Source organism: Mobula hypostoma, chromosome 2, assembly GCF_963921235.1.
Source record: "Mobula hypostoma chromosome 2, sMobHyp1.1, whole genome shotgun sequence".
NCBI lineage: Eukaryota > Metazoa > Chordata > Chondrichthyes > Myliobatiformes > Myliobatidae > Mobula > Mobula hypostoma.
This window is the reverse complement of record NC_086098.1, coordinates 145959917-145978588: the sequence shown is the minus strand read 5'-3', so window position 1 is coordinate 145978588 and position 18672 is coordinate 145959917. Positions and strand designations below refer to the sequence as shown.

Genomic DNA, 18672 nt, shown 5'->3' with positions numbered 1-18672 from the left:
GGGGACAGGATAAACAGTGTGATCTGTGCAGATACGTACAGGTACGGGGAGGAGATAAACAGTGTGATCTGTGTAGATACGTACAGGTATAGGGGAGAGGTAAACAGTGTGATCTGTGTAGATACCTACAGGTATATGGGAGCGGAGAAACAGTGTGATCTGTGCAGGTACGTACAGGTATAGGGGAGAGGTAAACAGTGTGATCTGTGTAGGTACGTACAGGTATAGGGGAGGAGATAAACAGTGTGATCTGTGTAGATACGTATAGGTATAGCGGAGAGGATAAAGAGTGTGATCTGTGTAGATACGTACAGGTATAGGGGAAGGGATAAACAGTGTGATCTCTGTAGGTACGTACAGGTATCGGGGAGGGGATAAACAGTGTGATCTGTGTAGGTACGTACAGGTATAGGAGAGGGGATAAACAGTGTTATTGTGTAGATACCTACAGGTATATGGGAGGGGATAAACAGTGTGATCTGTGTAGATACGTACAGGTATAGGGGAGGGGATAAACAGTGTGATCTCTGTAGCTACGTACAGGTATATGGGAGCGGATAAACAGTGTGATCTGTGCAGGTACCTACAGGTATAGGGGAGAGGTAAACAGTGTGATCTGTGTAGATACGTACAGGTATGGGGAGGGGATAAACAGTGTGATCTCTGTAGCTACGTACAGGTATAGGGGAGAGGATAAACAGTGTGATCTGTGTATGTACGTACGGTGTAGGGGAGCGGATAAACAGTGTGATCTGTGTAGAGACGTACAGGTATAGGGGAGAGGATAAACAGTGTGATCTGTGTAGAGACGTACAGGTGTAGGAATGAGGATGAACAGTGTGATCTGTGTAGATACGTACAGGTATAGGGTAGAGGATAGTGTGATCTGTGTAGATAAGTGGAGGTATAGGGGAGAGGATAAACAGTGTGATCTGTGTAGATACGTACAGGTACAGGGGAGAAGATAAACAGTGTGATCTGTGTAGGTACGTACGGTATTGGGGAGGGCATAGTGTGATCTGTGTAGATACGTACATGTATAGGGTAGTGGATGGTGTGATCTATGTAGATACGTACAGGTGTAGGGGAGAGGATAAACAGTGTGATCTGTGTAGATACGTACAGGTATAGAGGAGGGGAGAAACAGTTTGATCTGTGTAGATACGTACAGCTATAGGGGAGGGGATAAACAGTGTGATCTGTGTATGTACGTACGGTGTAGGGGAGCGGATAAACAGTGTGATCTGTGTAGAGACGTACAGGTGTAGGGATGAGGATGAACAGTGTGATCTGTGTAGATACGTACAGGTATAGGGTAGAGGATAGTGTGATCTGTGTAGATAAGTGGAGGTATAGGGGAGAGGATGAACAGTGTGATCTGTGTAGATACGTACAGGTATAGGGGAGAGGTAAACATTGTGATCTGTTTAGATACGTACAGGTATAGGGGAGTGGATAAACAGTGTGATATGTGTAGGTACGTACAGATTTCGGGGAGAGGATAAACAGTGTGATCTTTGTAGATACTACAGGTATAGGGGAGGGGAGATACAGCGTGGTCCATGCAGGTGTGTGCTGATGTGGGGGCCTGGTGGAAGCACTGTCGCCTGTACAGGTCGGAGCAGCATGCAGAGGCATTGTCTGCGTGGGTACATGCAGGTACTCTAGGGTAGAGACGATAGGGAAGAGGAGCACAAAGATTTGGGAATGTGGTCTGTGTAGGTCCGCTGGAGAGACTGGAGGGGTAATAGAGATGTCTATAAATATGATGGGGCATGTCTCAGTGAGGGTCTGTCTCTCACTGCAGATCGTGGTGTAATACGGGGAGTGGGAGGTTACGGGCTGGTGTTTTGGGTAGGTGCTCTGCTGCCCGCTGCAGCCACTGCAGGGGTCATTATTTGTCGTGTGATGTTGATGAGCAGGGCCTGGGGTGAGCGTAAAGTTCAGGGTTCATTTCTCACCTTCCTCCACAGGCGGACACTTTGTGTGCAAGACCTTTGACCTGTTCACACAGTTCAGCGCTGGGCTCATCTACCTCCTCTTCCTCTGCTTCGAGAGGGTGTCACTGTTCAAACCCATCACTAGCCGTCCGGCCAACTCTGAGCGGTCAGTGTCCCTTCTGTCCTGTGCCACTGAGCGACACCACTCCGTCCCAGTGACGGCCCATGTGGTTCGGCTTGAGGGAGGCAGGTGGAAATGAGATGGAGGGAGGGGAGGGGTGGTAATCTGCAAGTCAGTTGGTTCGTCACTCCCCAGGTCTGTGGTGTGCTGGTCTCTGCAAGAGGGTCATGAGAGAGGAGTGAGGGCTGAATGTGGTCAGATTCTTTCCTTCACCCCTTCCCACTTCTCCTCCCCCCTCCCCCTGATACATGGTGTCCCAGTCTCTGCTGGCGGATGGTGAAGGGTTGTGGGGTTATGTGTTCCGCTGTCAGATGTTTTTTCTCTCTCACTCTTGCCACAGGTACGTCGTGTGCCGATCTCTGCGGGAGGGTACAGACGCGGTGCGTGAGTACCTCTTCACTGTCAACGTGAAGCTGAACCAGTTGCGGGGCTCAGACCAGGACGTCACCTCCCTCGTGCCTCTCACTGTCCTCAAAGCCCACCAGCCCTTCTCCCAGTACCTGTGCACCTCCAACCAGAGGTGAGTGGCTCCCCGCCCCATCTGGACCTCCAAACCCACCCCCACCCTCTGACCTGCCTGCTCCCAAACCACTTACCCCAGATCCTCTGCACCCCTTCAGCCGATGCTCTTTACTGACAAATACACCGGACACAAACCCCCGACACGGGCCGTGGCTCTGATCTCGGCTGAGATTGACTCTCTGACCCTTTCTCTTCCAGCCACGCTGTGCTCCAGGTCAAGGCTTTGGCTAAAATTCATGCCTTCATTCGTGATCCGTGAGTATGGTGCGCTCTCTCCCTGACTCCTCCGCCCGCCCCCCCCCCCCAACAGCCCAACAAGTCTCTGACCCCCGCAGCCTCTAAACTGTTCCCTTACGTCTCTGACCCCTCCACAGTCTCTGCCCCTTTCCCCCGTGTCTCTGTGCATTCCTGGTGATCGCCAGTGCTGGGACTGGGGCTACTGTTAGGACCCTGGTGTTCGGTGGGTTTCTTTAGCTTGGGAAGTGTTGGTCGGGGACAGGGCATGAGCTCTTTCAGCCCACCCATGGGATATGGAGATGGTGATTACCCCTTGATGGGGGGCGGTTTGGATATGATGTCGACCCCTCTTCCCCCTCCCCCCAATGGGGAGGGTATGAAGATGGTGTTTACCACTCAATTGAAGGGAGGGGAAGTATGGAGACAGTATCAGTATTTATTCCCTGATGGGGGTTGTGGAGATGGGGGTATATGGAGACATTGGTTACCCAGCCATCTGTTGGAGTTGGTCCCAGTCTCTTTGCATTTGCACTCTCTGTCTACTCTGTCTATGCCTCATAATTTTATAAACCTTTATCAGATCACCCCTGAGCCAGCTCCACTCCAGAGAAAACAGCCCAAGTTTATCCAGCCTCGTGATAGCACATGCCCTCTAAACCAGGCAACATCCTGGTAAATCTCTTCTACGGCTTCTCCAAAGCCTCAACATCCTTCCTATAGTGGGGGTGACCAGAACTGTATGCAATACTCCAGATGTGGCCCCACCAGAGTTTTACAAAGTTTTGTAACAGAAGCTTATGACTTTTGAACTCAATGCCTTGACTAATAAAAGCAAACATTCCATAAGCCTTTTTAATCACCGTAACGATGTGTGTAGCCACTTTCTGGAGCGATGATCTTGGATCCCAAGATCTCTTTGCTCAGCAGCACTGTTAACAGTGTACTGTTTCCTTGCTTTTGCCCTACCAAGGTGTAATATCTCACATTTATCTGGGTTAAACTCCATCTCCATTTCTCTGCATCCAAGCAAATGTTCCCCCCTTATCCTTGTCGTCCTAACCTCTCCCTAGTTATCCTCTTGCTCATTTCTCTGCATCCGAGCAAATGTTCCCCCTTTATCCTTAAGTTGTCCTACCCTCTCCCTAGTTATCCTCTTGCTTATGATGTATGCGTAGAATGCCTTGGGATTCACTTTAATCCAACTTCCCAAGGACTTTTCATGGCTCCTCCTGGCTTTCCTAATTCCCTTCTCCAGTTCTTTCCTGGCTTCTTTATACTCCTCGTGTGTTCCATTTGCTCCTAACTCCTGAAGCTTTACACACTTTTCATTTTTCTTCTTGACTAAATTTATCGCCACTCTGGACATCCATGATTCTCTTATCTTTCCATCCCTGTCCTCCCTTCTAATGTGAATACCTTTTCATATTCTGTGCAATTGATCTTTAAGCACCCTCCACATGTCTGATGTGGACTTGACAGAAAAAATGGTGTTCCCTATTGACTTAGTTCCTGCCTAATGCTCTTGTAATTTGCCCTCTTCCAGTTTAAAGCTCTCAGACTAGGACCATACCTATCTATACCGATCCTGAAAGTTAAGGAGTTATTTTCACTGTTCCCTAACTGCTCACCCACTGAAAGGTCAGTCACCTGGCCAGGCTCATTACCCAACGCCAGGTCCAGTACAGCCCCTCCTCTCGTTGAACCATCTACATCTTGATGTAAGAAACTCTCCTAGATACTTAACAAATTCTGCCCCATCTAAACCCCTTGCACTAAGAAGGTCCCTGTTTAAATTAGGGAAGTTGGAAACCTCATGACAGCAATTCTATTATTATTACACATTTCCTTACTCAAATTATGTATCTGTTCCTCAATGCCCCAGTGGCTGTTGAGGGGTTTGAGGTACAATCCCATCAGTGTGATTTCTCCCTTCCTATTCCCGAGTTCTACCCAAATATACTCTGTGTCTGGACCCTCCATCATGTCTGTCCTGGGTGCAGCTGGGGATATTGTCCTTAATTAGTAGTGCAACTTCACACCACTCTCTTTTACTTCTTTATCTTCTCTAAAACTCCAAAAACCTGGTACATTCCTGCCCCTCTCTCAAGCAAGTTTTGGGATTGGTTACGACATCTTAGTTTCATGTACTGATCCATGCTCTGTTACCTATAATACTCGAAGTATTAAAATATACACATCTCAAACTATCCAACCCACCATACCTGTTATTTTGATTTTTTACCTTTCAATACTTTCCCTTGACATATACCTTCCGGTCTGATCCTCCACTTACTGACCTGGTGCTCTGGTTCCCAGCCCCCTGCAAAACCAGTTTAAACTCTCCCGAGCAGCACCAGCAAACCTCCTCACCAGGATATCGGTTCCCCTCCAGTCCAGATGCACAGGTCACCCCTTGCCCAGAGAAGGTCCCAGTTGTCCAACAATTTGAAACCCTGTCCTCTGCACCGTCTCCTCGGCCACTCATCCTTCTGTGCTATCACCCCATTCCTACCTGCACTAGCCTGTGGCACTGAGAGTAATCTGTAGATTACAACCTCAAAGAGGTCCTTCTCTTCAGCATCTTTCCTAATTCTATATGCTCACTGCATAGGACCTCTTCCCCTTTTTCTGTGCTTGTGTCATGTTGCTTATGTTATGCCAATATGCACCACAACCTCTGGCTGTTCACCCTCCCCCTTGAGAATTTCCTGCAGGCGGTTCGATGCATCCTGGACACTCGTATCCAAGAGGCAACACACCAACCTTAAATCTCTTTTGCGGCCACAGAATCTCCTTCCTGTCTCCCTGACTATCAAGCCCCCTATAACTACTGCACTGACTGACTTTACCCTTCCCTGTCGAGCCTCACAGCCAGCCACAGGGCCACCAGCCCGGCTGCTGCTGCCGTAATTACCACCCCTCCCTCCACCAGCGGTACTTGTTGCTGAGGAATATGTCCACAGGGAAACCCTGCACTGACTTCTTAATCCCCTTGTCTCTCCTGATGGCTGCCCATCAACCCTCCAAAGCCTGATCTCTGGGTGTGACCACCTCACCAGCAGTCTCATCTATAATGTCCTCATCCTCTCAAATGATTCTGAGCACATCCAGCTCCTTGACCTAGTCAGTCAGGCGCTGAAGTTGGGTACATTTCCTGCAGATGTAGTCATCATCAGGTAGGGGCAGGGGGCAGCAGGACGTTTGACCAACAGGGCAGACTCAGTAACTGGCCCCTTGTCTCCCCACAGAAACTTGAACGAGCTGCGACAAGCCGACCTGCGGAAGGAGTGCCTGACCCTGTGGGGGGTGAGTCACCTCGGTAACCCCCTCCCTGTCTCCGCGGCTACCTCTCCCCACAACCGATCGCGACAGCCTCCCCCCGGTTAATCCTCCCTCCCCTTCCATGCCGAACTTTCCCTCCACCTACCTGCCTGTCTCACCCTTCCTGATGAACCACTCCCCGAACCCCCTTCCAACACCTTGTACTCGCTCACCTGGTTCCCCCTCCCCTCTCCGGTGACACCCCCCTCCCACCACCTTTTCACTCTTTCCTCCCACACCTGTCTCCCCTCACCCTCCTCTTCTAGCAATGCTGAACCTTCCCTCGCTTTCCACCCTGTACTCCCACACCTGTCTCCCCCTCAGCTCCCCAGTGACCCCTCCCTCCAAAGTGAACCTTCCCTCCCACACGGCAGCCGCTCCCACCTCTCCCCCACTGATCTACTCCCCTCACAACGCCCCCCATCCGTGACAAGAGTGTCTTCCCCCAGATCCCGGACAAGGCCCGAGTGGCTCCGAGCTCAACAGACCCTCGCACCAGGTTCCTGCAGCTCATCCAGGTGGGTTGGCCGTGGGGAGGGGGAATATGAGGGGTGGCCTGAGTGAGAGGGAGGGGAGGGAGGGAACGTGTAGGGGATGTGGTGGGGGCAGAGAGGTGTGGGGTGAGTGGAAAGGGGAAGAAATGTTTGGGGGAGAGGGGTGATGTTTGGGTAGAAGTGGAAGGGAGGGCGATGGGGTGGTGTCAGTGGTAGGGGAGGGGATTTTGGGGGTGGTGTAACCAATAGGGTGGAGGGGCGATGTTGGGATATGTGGTAGGGGAGGGGAGGGGCAGGGGGTTGGTGTCAGTGATGGGGCAGAGGAGGGGGCGATGTTGGGGATGTAAGTGGTAGGGGTTGGGGATGGTGTAAGGATGGGGAGAGGGAGGGGATGTTGGGGGTGGTGTATGTAATGGGGAAAAGAGGGGTAGTGGATGTTGGGGGTGGTGTGTGGGGGAAAGAGGAGGGGAGGGGATGTTGGGGTGGTGTGTGGGGGAAAGAGGAGGGGAGGGGATGTTGGGGTGGTGTGTGGGGGAAAGAGGAGGGGAGGGGATGTTGGGGGTGGTGTGGGGAAGAGGGGAGGGGATGTTGGGGGTGGTGTGGTGGGGAAGAGGGGAGGGGATGTTGGGGGTGGTGTGGGGAGAGGGGAGGGGATGTTGGGGGTGGTGTGTGGTGGGGAAGAGAGGAGGGGGAGGGTATGTTGGGGGTGGTGGGAAGAGAGGAGGGGGAGGGGATGTTGGGGGTGGTGTGTGGTGGGGAAAGGGGAGGGGATATTGGGGGTGGTGTGTGGGGGAAAGAGGAGGGTAGCGGATGTTAGTGGTGTAAGTGGTGGGGAGGAGATATTGGGGCTTAGAAATGGTTGTGCAGAGTGGGGTGGGTGTTGGGTGGCTGGGCGTGGTTGTCGCAGATTGGGGGAGAGAGGGCATGTTCAGGAAGCTGGAGAAATGGGTGGGTGGTAAAGATGGGGAACGAGGGTAGGGAGGTCTCAGGGGTCTATTGTCCATTTCCTGCTGCCCACCCGCCACCCTTGCTGTCTCGCCTCCCTTCCCAGGGTAGTGAGGTGGACACCTTTGGTCACCGAGCAACACCACTGACAACTGAGACCATCCACCGGATCAGCCACCTCCTTAACTACCGCTGCCTGGTCGCTGGGGGCGAGCAGTACTTCCTGCTGGGAGCGGGGGTGAGTCTGGGCACAGGGAAGGTGGGGAGGTCACTCTGTGGGTGGAAGGAATCCTGTGGAGAAGGGGGGAATAGTCAAGCCACCAGGGATGAGGATGCTTGGTGTTGGTGGGTGTGGGGAAGATCCAGGGTTTCGACCCAAGGACTGTTAAGGGACGGTGAGATGTTTCCCAGTGGGAGGGTGTGCCACACATGAGGCTGTTTAATAAGGTAAGAGCCCATGATATTACAGGAAAGATACTAACATGGATAGGAGATTGGCTCACTGGCAGGAGGCAAAGAGCGGGCAAAAGGGGGCCTTTTCTGGTTGGCTGCCAGTAACTAGTGATGTTCCGCAAGGGTCACTGTCGGGATCGCTTCTTTTTACATTCTATGCCAGTGATTTGGATGACAGAATTGATGGCTTTGTTGCCAAGTTTGTAGATGATGCAGGTGGGTGGAGAGGCGGGTAGTGTTGAGGAAACAGGGAATCTGCAGATGGACTTGGGCAGATTGGGGGAATTGGCAGAGAAATGGCAGATGGAATACAGTGTTATGAAGTGTACGGTCATGCAGTGTGGTAGAAGGAATAAAGGCATAGAGTATTTTGAGAGGACTAGAATATAAAAGCAAGGATGTGATGCTGAGGCGTTATAAGGCACTGGTCAGACCACGCTTGGAGTATTATGTGCCATCTTGGGTTCCTTATCTAAGATGTACTGGCATTGGAGAGTGATCAGAGGCTGTTCACGAGAGTGAGAGGGTTAAATTATGAGGAGCATTTGGGAGCGTACTGGTTGGAGTTTAGAAGAATGGGGGGGGATCTCATTGAAATCTATCAACTATTGAAAGGCGATGGAGTGGATGTGAAGAGTATGTTTCCTATAATGTGTGTGTCTTGGAGCCCCTCAGAATAGAGGGACGTCCATTTAGAACAGAAAGGAGGAGGAATTTCTCTCGCCAGAGGGTTTTAAATCTGTGGAGTTCATTGCCACGGACAGCTGCGGAGGCCAAGTTATTGGGTATATTTAAAGTGGTGGTTGAAAGGTTCTTGATTAGTCAGGACGTCAGAGGTTACGGAGAGAAGGCTGGAGAGTGGAGTTGAGAGGGGTTACACATCTGCCATGATGGAATGGTGTAGCAGACTCGATAGTCCGAATGGCCTAATTCTGCCCCTCTGTCTTATGATTGCTTGGTGGAGGATTGGGGGGAAAGATGCAGAGGGATGGGGGCAGTCTCATTCTAATCTCTCTTGGACAGAAGTTCCAGCTCTCCCTGTGGGAGGTGGAAGTATGTGAGGGAGGTTGGGAGAAGAGTGGGATGGTGGGTGTGTGCCCGGGGGGGAGTGGTCTGACTCTGGTCTCTCTCGGACAGAAGTCCCAGATCTACCTGTGGGATGGGGAGAAGCCGATGCGGTGGAGGAAGCTGGAGAATTTCCGGACGGAGCTGCCGAGGGAGACGGTGCTCTTGGTGGAGATCATCCAGGAGCTGAAGGGGGAGGTGAGGGGCAGGGGAAATGGAGGGAGGCTGAAAATGGTGGAGGGGGATGTGAGGGCCAGAGGGTGGAGGGACTGTGAGGAGGGAGGTTTGGATGGTGGGGGAGGGGCGTGGTGAGTGGGATGGGGTGGGGTAAGAACCCAAGATGTGGGATAGGCAGCAGAGGTGAGGGGAGACACAGGGAGGGCCAGGATGGGGGTGGGGGTGGGTGAGAGGGTATGGGACACAGCTTACTGAGCTGCTTCCCCAGGATAACTGTGTGTTCTGGAGTCTGGGGGTGACTGGTATGGGGTGGAAGGGTAGGACAGCAGATTGACTGTGGGAGGAAATGGGCGGGGAGGGGTGATTTTCTCCATGTGACTGTGCTCTGGTTCCAGGGCAAGGCCCAGCGCCGCACCAGCTCCATCCACATCTTGGACGCCCTGATCCTCAATGGCACCGACATCCGCGAGCAGCACTTCAACCAGAGGTGGGGGGGCTGCACCCGGGGGGAGGTCTCGTTTGCGTGGGGGCGTATTCTGGGAGATGTCCGCAGAGTCTGTGACCCCCCTTCTCTGCTTGACCCCACCCTCTGACCACCTCCCCAAGATTGTGACCTATTCACTTTGCCACGGCCCCCTTCCCCTCCGGCCCGAAACCCCGCCACACCCTCTCCCAGCCTGACCCCATTCAGCGACCTCTCCCCCGCGTGACCCCAGCCTGTGACCTCCTCCCCAAAAGCATGACCTATTCACCTTCCCACCACCACCCCCCAGCCCACACGCCTGCACCAACCTGTAACCCCAGCCCGCGATCAGTCCCATGCACTCCCATAACCCCAGCCAGTGACCCCTCCCCCTCCACTTGCCCCTAACCCCTAACCCCTATGACCCCTCAATATCATGCAGCCCCTCCAGTGACCTTGCCTGCTGTCTGGTTTCAGGATCCAGATGGCAGAGAAGTTTGTGCGGGCTGTGTCCAAACCCAGCCGACCCGACATGAACCCCATCCGGTAAGTGGCACAGACTAGGGGTGGGGGGGGGGGGCGGTCTGTATGTTGAGCATGCTTAGGTTTGAGGGCTGGTTGATGCTGAGGATGGTGTCAAGGCACAGGGTGACACTGGGGACTGGTGGGGACCGAGGGAATGGGTGACACTGGGGACTGGTGGGGGCCAAAGGAATAGGTGACACTGAGGACTGGTGGGGACCGAGGGAATGGGTAACACTGGGGACTGGTTGGGGCCGAGGGAATGGCTGACACTGAGGACTGGTGGGGACCGAGGGAATGGGTGACACTTGGGACTGGTGGGGGCCGAGGAAATGGGTGACGCTGAGGACTGGTGGGGGGATGGGTGACACTGGGGACTGGTGAGGGAATGGGTGACACTGGGGACTGGTGGGGGCCGAGGGAATGGGTGACACTGGGGACTGGTGGGGGCCGAGGGAATGGGTGATACTGTGGACTGGTGGGGGCCGAGGGAATGGGTGACACTGGGGACTGGTGCTGGCTGAGGGGCTGGGTGATGCTGATTACTGGTGGGAGCGGAGGGAATGGGTGATGCTGAGGACTGGTGGGGGCCAGGAGGCTGGGTATTGGAGGGGAATGTGGGTGGACTGGATGGCGGAGGTCATAGAGTACAGACCCTGGACTTTCAGCCCAACTCATCCATGCTGATCAAGATTGCCATCTGAGCCAATCTTACTTGCACATAACCCTCTATCCTATAATTTCCTTTCTTCTGTTTCCCTCACTTGAAGAGTGGACTGACATTTGCAATTTTCCAGTCCTCTGGAACCATTCCAGAATCTAATAATTCTTGAAAGATCACCACTAATGCCTCCACAATTTCTTCAGTTACCTTTTTCAAAAACCCTGGGGTGTAGACCTTCTGGTCCAGGTGACTTATCTACCTTCAGGTCTTTCAGCTTCCCAAGCTCCTTCTCTCTTGTAATAGCAACTGCGCTCACTTCTGCTCCCCCCGCCCCCTACACTCTCAAGCTCCTGGTGTACTACTAGTGTCTTCCACAGTGAAGACTGATGCAAAATATTTAATCAGTTCATTTCCTTGTCCCACATTAATGCCTCTCCAGCATCATTTTCCAAGTGTCTAATATCCACTCACTCCAATAACACTCTTTATATATCTGATTAAAAGCTTTTTGTATCCTTTTTGGTAATTTTGGCCGGTTGACCTTCATATTTCATCTTTTCTCTCGTTATGTTTTTTTCTCACTACGCACTGCATTGACTTGTGTCCCAAGTGCCCCATCCTCAGTCCTATCACTCCAGTTCCTACCCCATCCCACTGCCAACTTCATTTAAACCCTCCTTAACAGCTGATAATGAGCCTTCCTCAAGACATGTTTTGTCATTCAGGCAGAATACAGGATGCTGCCAGATTAGAGAACGTGCTTTATGAAGAAGAGTCCTCATTTCCATTCTAAAAGGACGCCCCTCTATTCCGAGTCTGTGTCCTCTGGTCTTAGACTCTCCCACCATAGGAAACATCCTCTTCACATCCATTCTAACTAGGCCTTTCAGCGTTTGATAGATTTTAATTAGGTCACCCCCACCCCCCATTCTTCTGAATTCCAGTTAATACAGGCCTAGAGCTATTAAGCGCTCTGCATATGACAGGCCATTCAATCCTGGAATCATTTTTGTGAACCTCCTCTGAACACTCTCCAGTGTCTTGTCTTTCTCAGATAAGGGGCCCAAAACTGCTCTCAATACTCCCAAGTGAGGCCTCATCAGTTCTTTATAAAGCCTGAACATTACAGCCTTGCTTTTATATTCTAGTCCTCTTGAGGTGAACGCTAACATCACATTTCCTTTCTCACCACTGGCTCAACCTGCAAATTAACCTTTCGTGAATTGTTGACAGGTTTTGGAATTTTCCTTTGATTTGACATAATCCACAATGGTTAGCTCAAAAAGCACTATTTCAGTATGTTTTAAATTTAGAAATGAGACAGTGCAAAGCGAAAATAGTTGTAGCAGCTGAACATGTTTTCAATGCATTGTATACATCACCATATACAACCCTGAGAGTCAGTTTCTTGTGGGCAATCACAGTAAATACAAAAAACAATAGAATCAATGAAAAACCACATTCAGCAGGGTGGACAACATCTAGTGTGCAAAAAGAAAACAACGAACTCAGCAAATACAATAAGAAAGAAGGAAAAGAAATAATAATAATCAATAATAAACTAGAATATAAAAGCAAGGATGTAATGTTGAGACTTTATAAAGCACTGGTGAGGCCTCACTTGGGAGTATTGTGAGCAGTTTTGGGCCCTTAGAGGGGATGAGCTGAACTGGAGAGGATTCAAAAGAGGTTCACGAAAATTATTTCAGGTTTGAATGGCTTGTCATATGAAGAGCATTTGATGACTCTGGGCCTGTATTCACTCGAATTCAGGAGAATGAGGGGTGACCTCATTGAAACCTGTCGAATGATGAAAGACTTTGACGGAGTGGATGTGGTGGGGATGGTTCCTATGTTGGGAGAATTGAAGACCGGAGGACGCAGACTCAGAATAGAGGGGTGTCCTTTCAGAATGGAGATGAGGAGGAACTTCTTTAGAGTGCTGAATTCTTTGACACAGGTAGCTGTGGAGGCCAAGTCTCTGTATTTAAACCTTTCACCATTGCTTATAAAATACCAAGGGATCTTAGCAAGTCAGGCAGTTTGTACGGAGAGGAATAAGGAGTTGACGTTTCAGCCTGAGACCCTTCATCAGGACAGAAACCCACATGCCTTCCGTCCATCTTATTCTGCCATCTTCCCCTGTAGATTCCAGCACTGGTGAGGCAGCTCAGCCCAAAATGTCAACTCTTTATTCTTCTCAGCCTGACCTGATTTCCTCCAGCATTTTCTGTGTCCTGTCTGTATTTTCATCATCTGAAGGTTTTGTCTTTCTCGCCCCCTGCTTCTACCATCAAATCAGTTCTGCTTCCACAGTTGCAATCAAAACGTTGTCTGCAGTAACATCACAGGCAGCTCAATTCATAGATAAATTATACAAAATAGTGAATGAGAAGACTGAAAAACCACTAGTTAGTGTAAAATATACTGGGACATTCACTCAATAATGTAAAATACGCAGTGCCTGTGAAAAGTATTAACCCTCACCCCTCCACCGCGCCCCCCCCCCCACCCACCCGGCCCCGATGTTTTCATGTTTTACATCTTTGAATCACAGTGGATTTATTTTGGCTTTTTTTTCTACACTGATGTACAGGGGAAAAAAAGACATAGCAAAGTCAAAACAGATGTAAAAAACAAAATAATTGCTTAAGTATTTATCCTCTTTAATATGGCACAGCAAATCATCACTGTTGCAGCCAGTTGGTTTTAGAGGTTACATAATTTGTTAAATGAAGATCAATTGGTGTGCGGTCAAGGTTTCAATTGATTGTGGTAAAAATACATATTCCGTATCTGGAAGGACAGGCTTTCAGTAGCTAAAACAACAAGTTGTGTGTTTTACAAACAAGATCAATAGAACTGCATTTGATTTGAAACTATTTGGTCTGGATAATCTGACATGGAGGCACCATATCAGTAATTGATAAATGTAAAGGGGCGATAAGTATCCCTTAGTGTCAATGTCGGCACTCTGAGGCACAATGTGAAAATCTCTGTCGATCTGTTCTTCATTATGTCTGGTTTATGGATCAGTTTCATCTTCAAATTTAAAATGTTTGGATGTGATCCAAGCACAGGCTTTAAGACTTTTGTTGTGGTGCAGTAAGGTCATCTGTTTCAGCTTTACTGGTTGAAATGGTACAATTACCCTTACAGTTGCAGAGATTGAAGTCGTTGTGAACATACTGGATTAATTTGAGAGGGCAGAGTAATGATCACCCTGCGTGTTGGGAGACTGTTGGGAATGTCACAAAAATAGTGTTTTTTGTTATGGGTGGCTGGGTTCTTATCACGCTAGAAATGTGGGGTTGCTGAATTACGCAACATGTCCCAATGTAGCTTTTTCGATAACCCCACCTTGTTTTTTTTCCAATAACTTTAGTTGATTTTAGGTTGCGTGATTTAATGAAGTCCAAGAATTCTGATATGCCTGAGAGTTTGTTGATTCATCGATACGTTGAGGAAAATTAGTGTGATATGTTGACCATTTTTACCAGATGAATCAAAAGATAATTTGACTGGGAATGTTGGTGTGGCTGTTTTTGTGCCTGAATTACAGGTAACAATAAAGAAACATATTACTAACCATCTATCAGTAGGTACAGCAGAAATGGTTGCCATCATTTTGGGTGGAGGAAATTTCTCCTTGAAAAGTTGTACTTGTTCAGATCCTTTTTCGGTTTTGAATAGTCTTAAAACAGGTCATTCTAGCGATAGGTTGAGTTTACCGCTGGAAGTTCTTCAAACTTTGTTTCATATTCAAAGCATTAGTTAAATGTCTTTTTCTTATGGGTCCCTACACTCAGGGGAACGAGCGGGTTGATTGTTTGGCCAAAAGAGCTGTTAAAAGTTCAACTGTGGGTGTAGACCCACTAAGCAAATCAGAAACTAAGGGGTTGGTGGAGCTAAGAATGAGGGGATTATGGCAAGACTTGTGGGATTATGGGCATAAGGGAAAACATGAAACTGATGGATTGATGAGTGAAGGGGATAAAACAAGAAGGGAAGGAATTATATTGATTCAACTTAGAACTGGCAGTTAATTATTCCTTGTATCTTGTTGGAAGACATCACTCTGCAGTGTGTAGGTTTTGTCATCATTATGAAACAATTAAACACATTCTTCTACAATGTGAAGCATATAAGGATGAAAGAAAGCAAATGCAGGCTGCGCTACTACCTTTGGGGGTTGATAATTTTCCATTTAAAAACTTTAAGTTATGGAAGTGATTAACTTAATTCACAATATTGTCTTTCATTGTTTACAATCTGTAGGACTTTTTGGGATTATTTAGTTTTCATTTGATAAAGAACGAGTTGGGGTTTTTTTTTCCCCAACTCTACACCACACTCCAGTCCAGTTGGTGGCGGTAATGCGCCTTTAAGTCGGACTGCCAGTAAAAGTTGGAGGAGGAGAAAGAAGAAGATCCAACTACTGGTGAGTCAGTATCCTGGCAAAAATTACACCATGGAGAAAAAAGAAAACCCCAAGCAATTCTGCAAAAAGGTTATTGAAAAGCACAGGTCAGGAAATGGATACAAGAAAATTTCCAAGTCGCTGAATATCCCTTGGAGTACAATTAAACTAATCATCAAGAAATGGAAAGAATATGACACAGCTGTAAATCTGCCTAGAGCAGACCGTTCTCAAAAACTGAGTGACCGTACAAGAAGGGGACTAGCGAGGGAGGCCACCAAGGGACTGATGACAACTCTGGAGGAGTTCCAAGCTTCTGTGGCTGAGATGGGAGAGATTGCACATACAACAACTGTTGCCTGGGTGCTTCACCAGTTGCAGCTTTATGGGATGGTGGCAAAGAAAAAGCCTCTGTTGGGGGGAAAAAAAACACGTGAAATATCAGCTGCGTTTGTCAGAAGGCATGTGGGAGACTCTGAAGTCAGCTAGAAGGTTCTATGGTCTGACGAAACCAAAATTGAGTTTTTTTGGCCATCAGACTAAACATTACGTTTGGCATAATCCAAACACCACACATCATCAAACACAACATCCCTACCATGAAGCATGGTGGTGGCTGCACCTATCCACGCAGACTTAAGGTTGTAATTGGTGCCAAGGGTGCATCTACTAAATACTGACTTGAAGGGGATGAGTAATTATGCAATGAATTATTTTGTGTTTAATTGTAACAAATTTAGCCCAATTTTAGAAATTCGTTTTCACTTTGACATGAAAGACTTTATTTTGTTGACCAGTGTTTTTAAAAAAAAAAGCCATATTAACTCCATTGTGATTCAATGTTATAAAAGCAATACAACATGAAAACTTCGGGGGGGGGGTGGTGGAGAAGGTAAACATTTTTATAGGCACTGTACTGGGACATTTACTCATTAGAGTGTAAAATATACCAGGACATTCAGTGTAATGTAAGCACTGTCCCTCTGAATCTTTGTCTAGCCTGCCCACAGGACCATGTCCGATACTTTGCTGCAGTCTCTGTAGACAGTGTCCACTGCCCTGCCCTCACCTACCCCTTGGTCACTTCATCGAAAACATGCCAGGCACTGGGGCAGCATGAGGGAGGCGTCGGGTATCTGACTCGTGAGAGGAGTGAGTGAACGTGGGAGGGAGTGGGCCAGGAGTGAGTGAAAGTGGGAGGGTGCAGTGGGAGGGAGTGGGCCAGGAGTGAGTGAACACGGGAGGGTGCAGTGGGAGGGAGTGGGCCAGGAGTGAGTGAACACGGGAGGGAGTGGGCCAGGAGTGAGTGAATGCGGGAGGGTGCAGGGGGAGGGAGTGGGCCAGGAGTGAGTGAACACGGGAGGGTGCAGTGACAAAGGGTGAGCAGAAGCAAGGGAGGGTGGGTTGTTGATGTACGGTCAGGGCAGAGTCTTTCCATTCAACCCACAAATACACTGTGTGTTACAGCGTGAAGGAGGTGTACAGGCTGGAGGACGTGGAGAGAATATTTGTCAGGTAGACACATGGTGATCCTCAATGAGGGTCTGTGCGTGTGCGTGCGTGTGTGTGTGTGTGTGTGTGTGTGGGGGGGGAGGGGGGACGGTCCCATGGAGAGGGTCAGCGTGTGTGTGGGAATGCTCCCCCGCCCCCCAGTGTGGCTGCGAGATCCTGTTGTTGCTCGGTGAGGGTCAGCATGTAGTGTTCAAGAGGGGCAGTGGGTGTAGCTGGGTGTGTAATCTGTAGGTTGTGGGCTGTCCAGGGAGTGTATGGATGGGAGTTGAGGGTGGGGCTATGAGTGGGTGGGATTGTGTGACGGGAGGGGAATGTCGGGGTGGGGTTGTGGGTTGGGATTGTGACGTGGGGGGCAATATTGGGGTGGGGTTATGTAGGTGGGATTGTCTGTGACGGGAAGGGACTGTTGGGGTGGGGTTATGTGGGTGGGATTGTGTGACGTGAAGGAAACAGGTGGGGTTTTGTGTGGGTGGATTATCTGTGTGACGGCAATACGGGGGTGGGGTTGTGTGGGTGGGATTGTCTGTGTGAGGGGAAGGAAACGTCAGGTGGGGTTTTGTGCGGGTGGTTTATCTGTGTGACTGGGGGGCAATACGGGAGTGGGATTGTATGTTTGTGAGCTGTGGTTCTCTCAGACTCTGAGCCCTGACCCTCTTCCCAGGCTGGAGATGAAGGTGACAAAAGGATCAGGCGGTGTACCCCGACTCTCCTACACTGGCCGTGATGATCGACACTTCCTGCCCACCGGCCTGCACGTGGTGAAGACTGTCAATGGTGAGGGGAGGCTGTGTACGAACGGCAGGGCTGGGGCAGTTGATGGTCAGTCGCGTAGTCAGTGGCTGGGAGTCCATGGGGGTGGGCGGGTTCTGCGGCACTTGGTGACCACAGTTGTGCAGTGGGAGGTGTCCGCAGCAGTCGGTGATCGCGGTGGGGCTGTGGGATGGGTTGGTGACTGGCTTGGGGCAGTGGGAGGGGTTAATGACTGGCGTGGGGCAGTGGGAGGGGTTGGTGACTGGCCTGGGGCAGTTGGAGGGGTTAATGACTGGCGTGGGGCAGTGGGAGGGGTTGGTGACCGGCGTGGGGCAGTGGGAGGGGTTGGTGACTGGCGTGGGGCAGTGGGAGGGGTTGGTGACTGGCCTGGGGCAGTTGGAGGGGTTAATGACTGGCGTGGGGCAGTGGGAGGGGTTGGTGACCGGCGTGGGGCAGTGGGAGGGGTTGGTGACTGGCATGGGGCAGTGGGAGGGGTTGGTGACCGGCCTGGGGCAGTGGGAGGGGTTAATGACCGGCCTGGGGCAGTGGGAGGGGTTGGTGACTGGCCTGGGGCAGTGGGAGGGGTTGGTGACTGCCGTTAGTCAGTGAGAGATGGTTGGTGACCGGTGTGGGGCAGTGGGAGGGGTTGCAGTAGTCAGTCGCCAGGTTTGACTGACAGCTCGGTCACCCACAGACCCCTGGACAATGGCATACAGCCGGAGCACAGGCCGGAAGTATTTCTACAACACTAGGACGCAGGAGGCCAGCTACCAAATGCCGCCTGACTCAGTCGCCCCCTTCACGTAAGTATCTATGGCAACTGTATCCATGCTCCCTCCATCCATACCCCCTCATGATCATGATTGGCTGACTCCTGCCCCCTTGTTGCCCCACCCCCTTGTTGCTCCCACCCTGTTCCAGGCAGATCCCAGAAACTGGGTGCAGGAGGGAGGTAAGGATTGTGGGGGGTTGGGAGGTCATCAGGGAAGAGTCCAAGGGAACTGAT

General features: G+C 50.3%; 1 protein-coding gene across 1 annotated transcript in view; it reads left to right on the top strand.

The window, feature by feature from the left end:
• Positions 1 to 18672, top strand: part of cmtr1 (cap methyltransferase 1) — an 87086-nt gene that overhangs the window by 62195 nt on the left and 6219 nt on the right. Inside the window, exons 11-22 of the mRNA XM_063040847.1 lie at positions 1974 to 2106; positions 2462 to 2641; positions 2842 to 2898; positions 6129 to 6186; positions 6651 to 6719; positions 7747 to 7878; positions 9231 to 9356; positions 9731 to 9822; positions 10276 to 10344; positions 16872 to 16919; positions 17578 to 17690; positions 18361 to 18469. Coding sequence (XP_062896917.1) covers positions 1974 to 2106; positions 2462 to 2641; positions 2842 to 2898; positions 6129 to 6186; positions 6651 to 6719; positions 7747 to 7878; positions 9231 to 9356; positions 9731 to 9822; positions 10276 to 10344; positions 16872 to 16919; positions 17578 to 17690; positions 18361 to 18469 — 1186 coding nt within the window. The remainder of the gene's footprint in view (positions 1 to 1973; positions 2107 to 2461; positions 2642 to 2841; positions 2899 to 6128; positions 6187 to 6650; positions 6720 to 7746; positions 7879 to 9230; positions 9357 to 9730; positions 9823 to 10275; positions 10345 to 16871; positions 16920 to 17577; positions 17691 to 18360; positions 18470 to 18672) is intronic.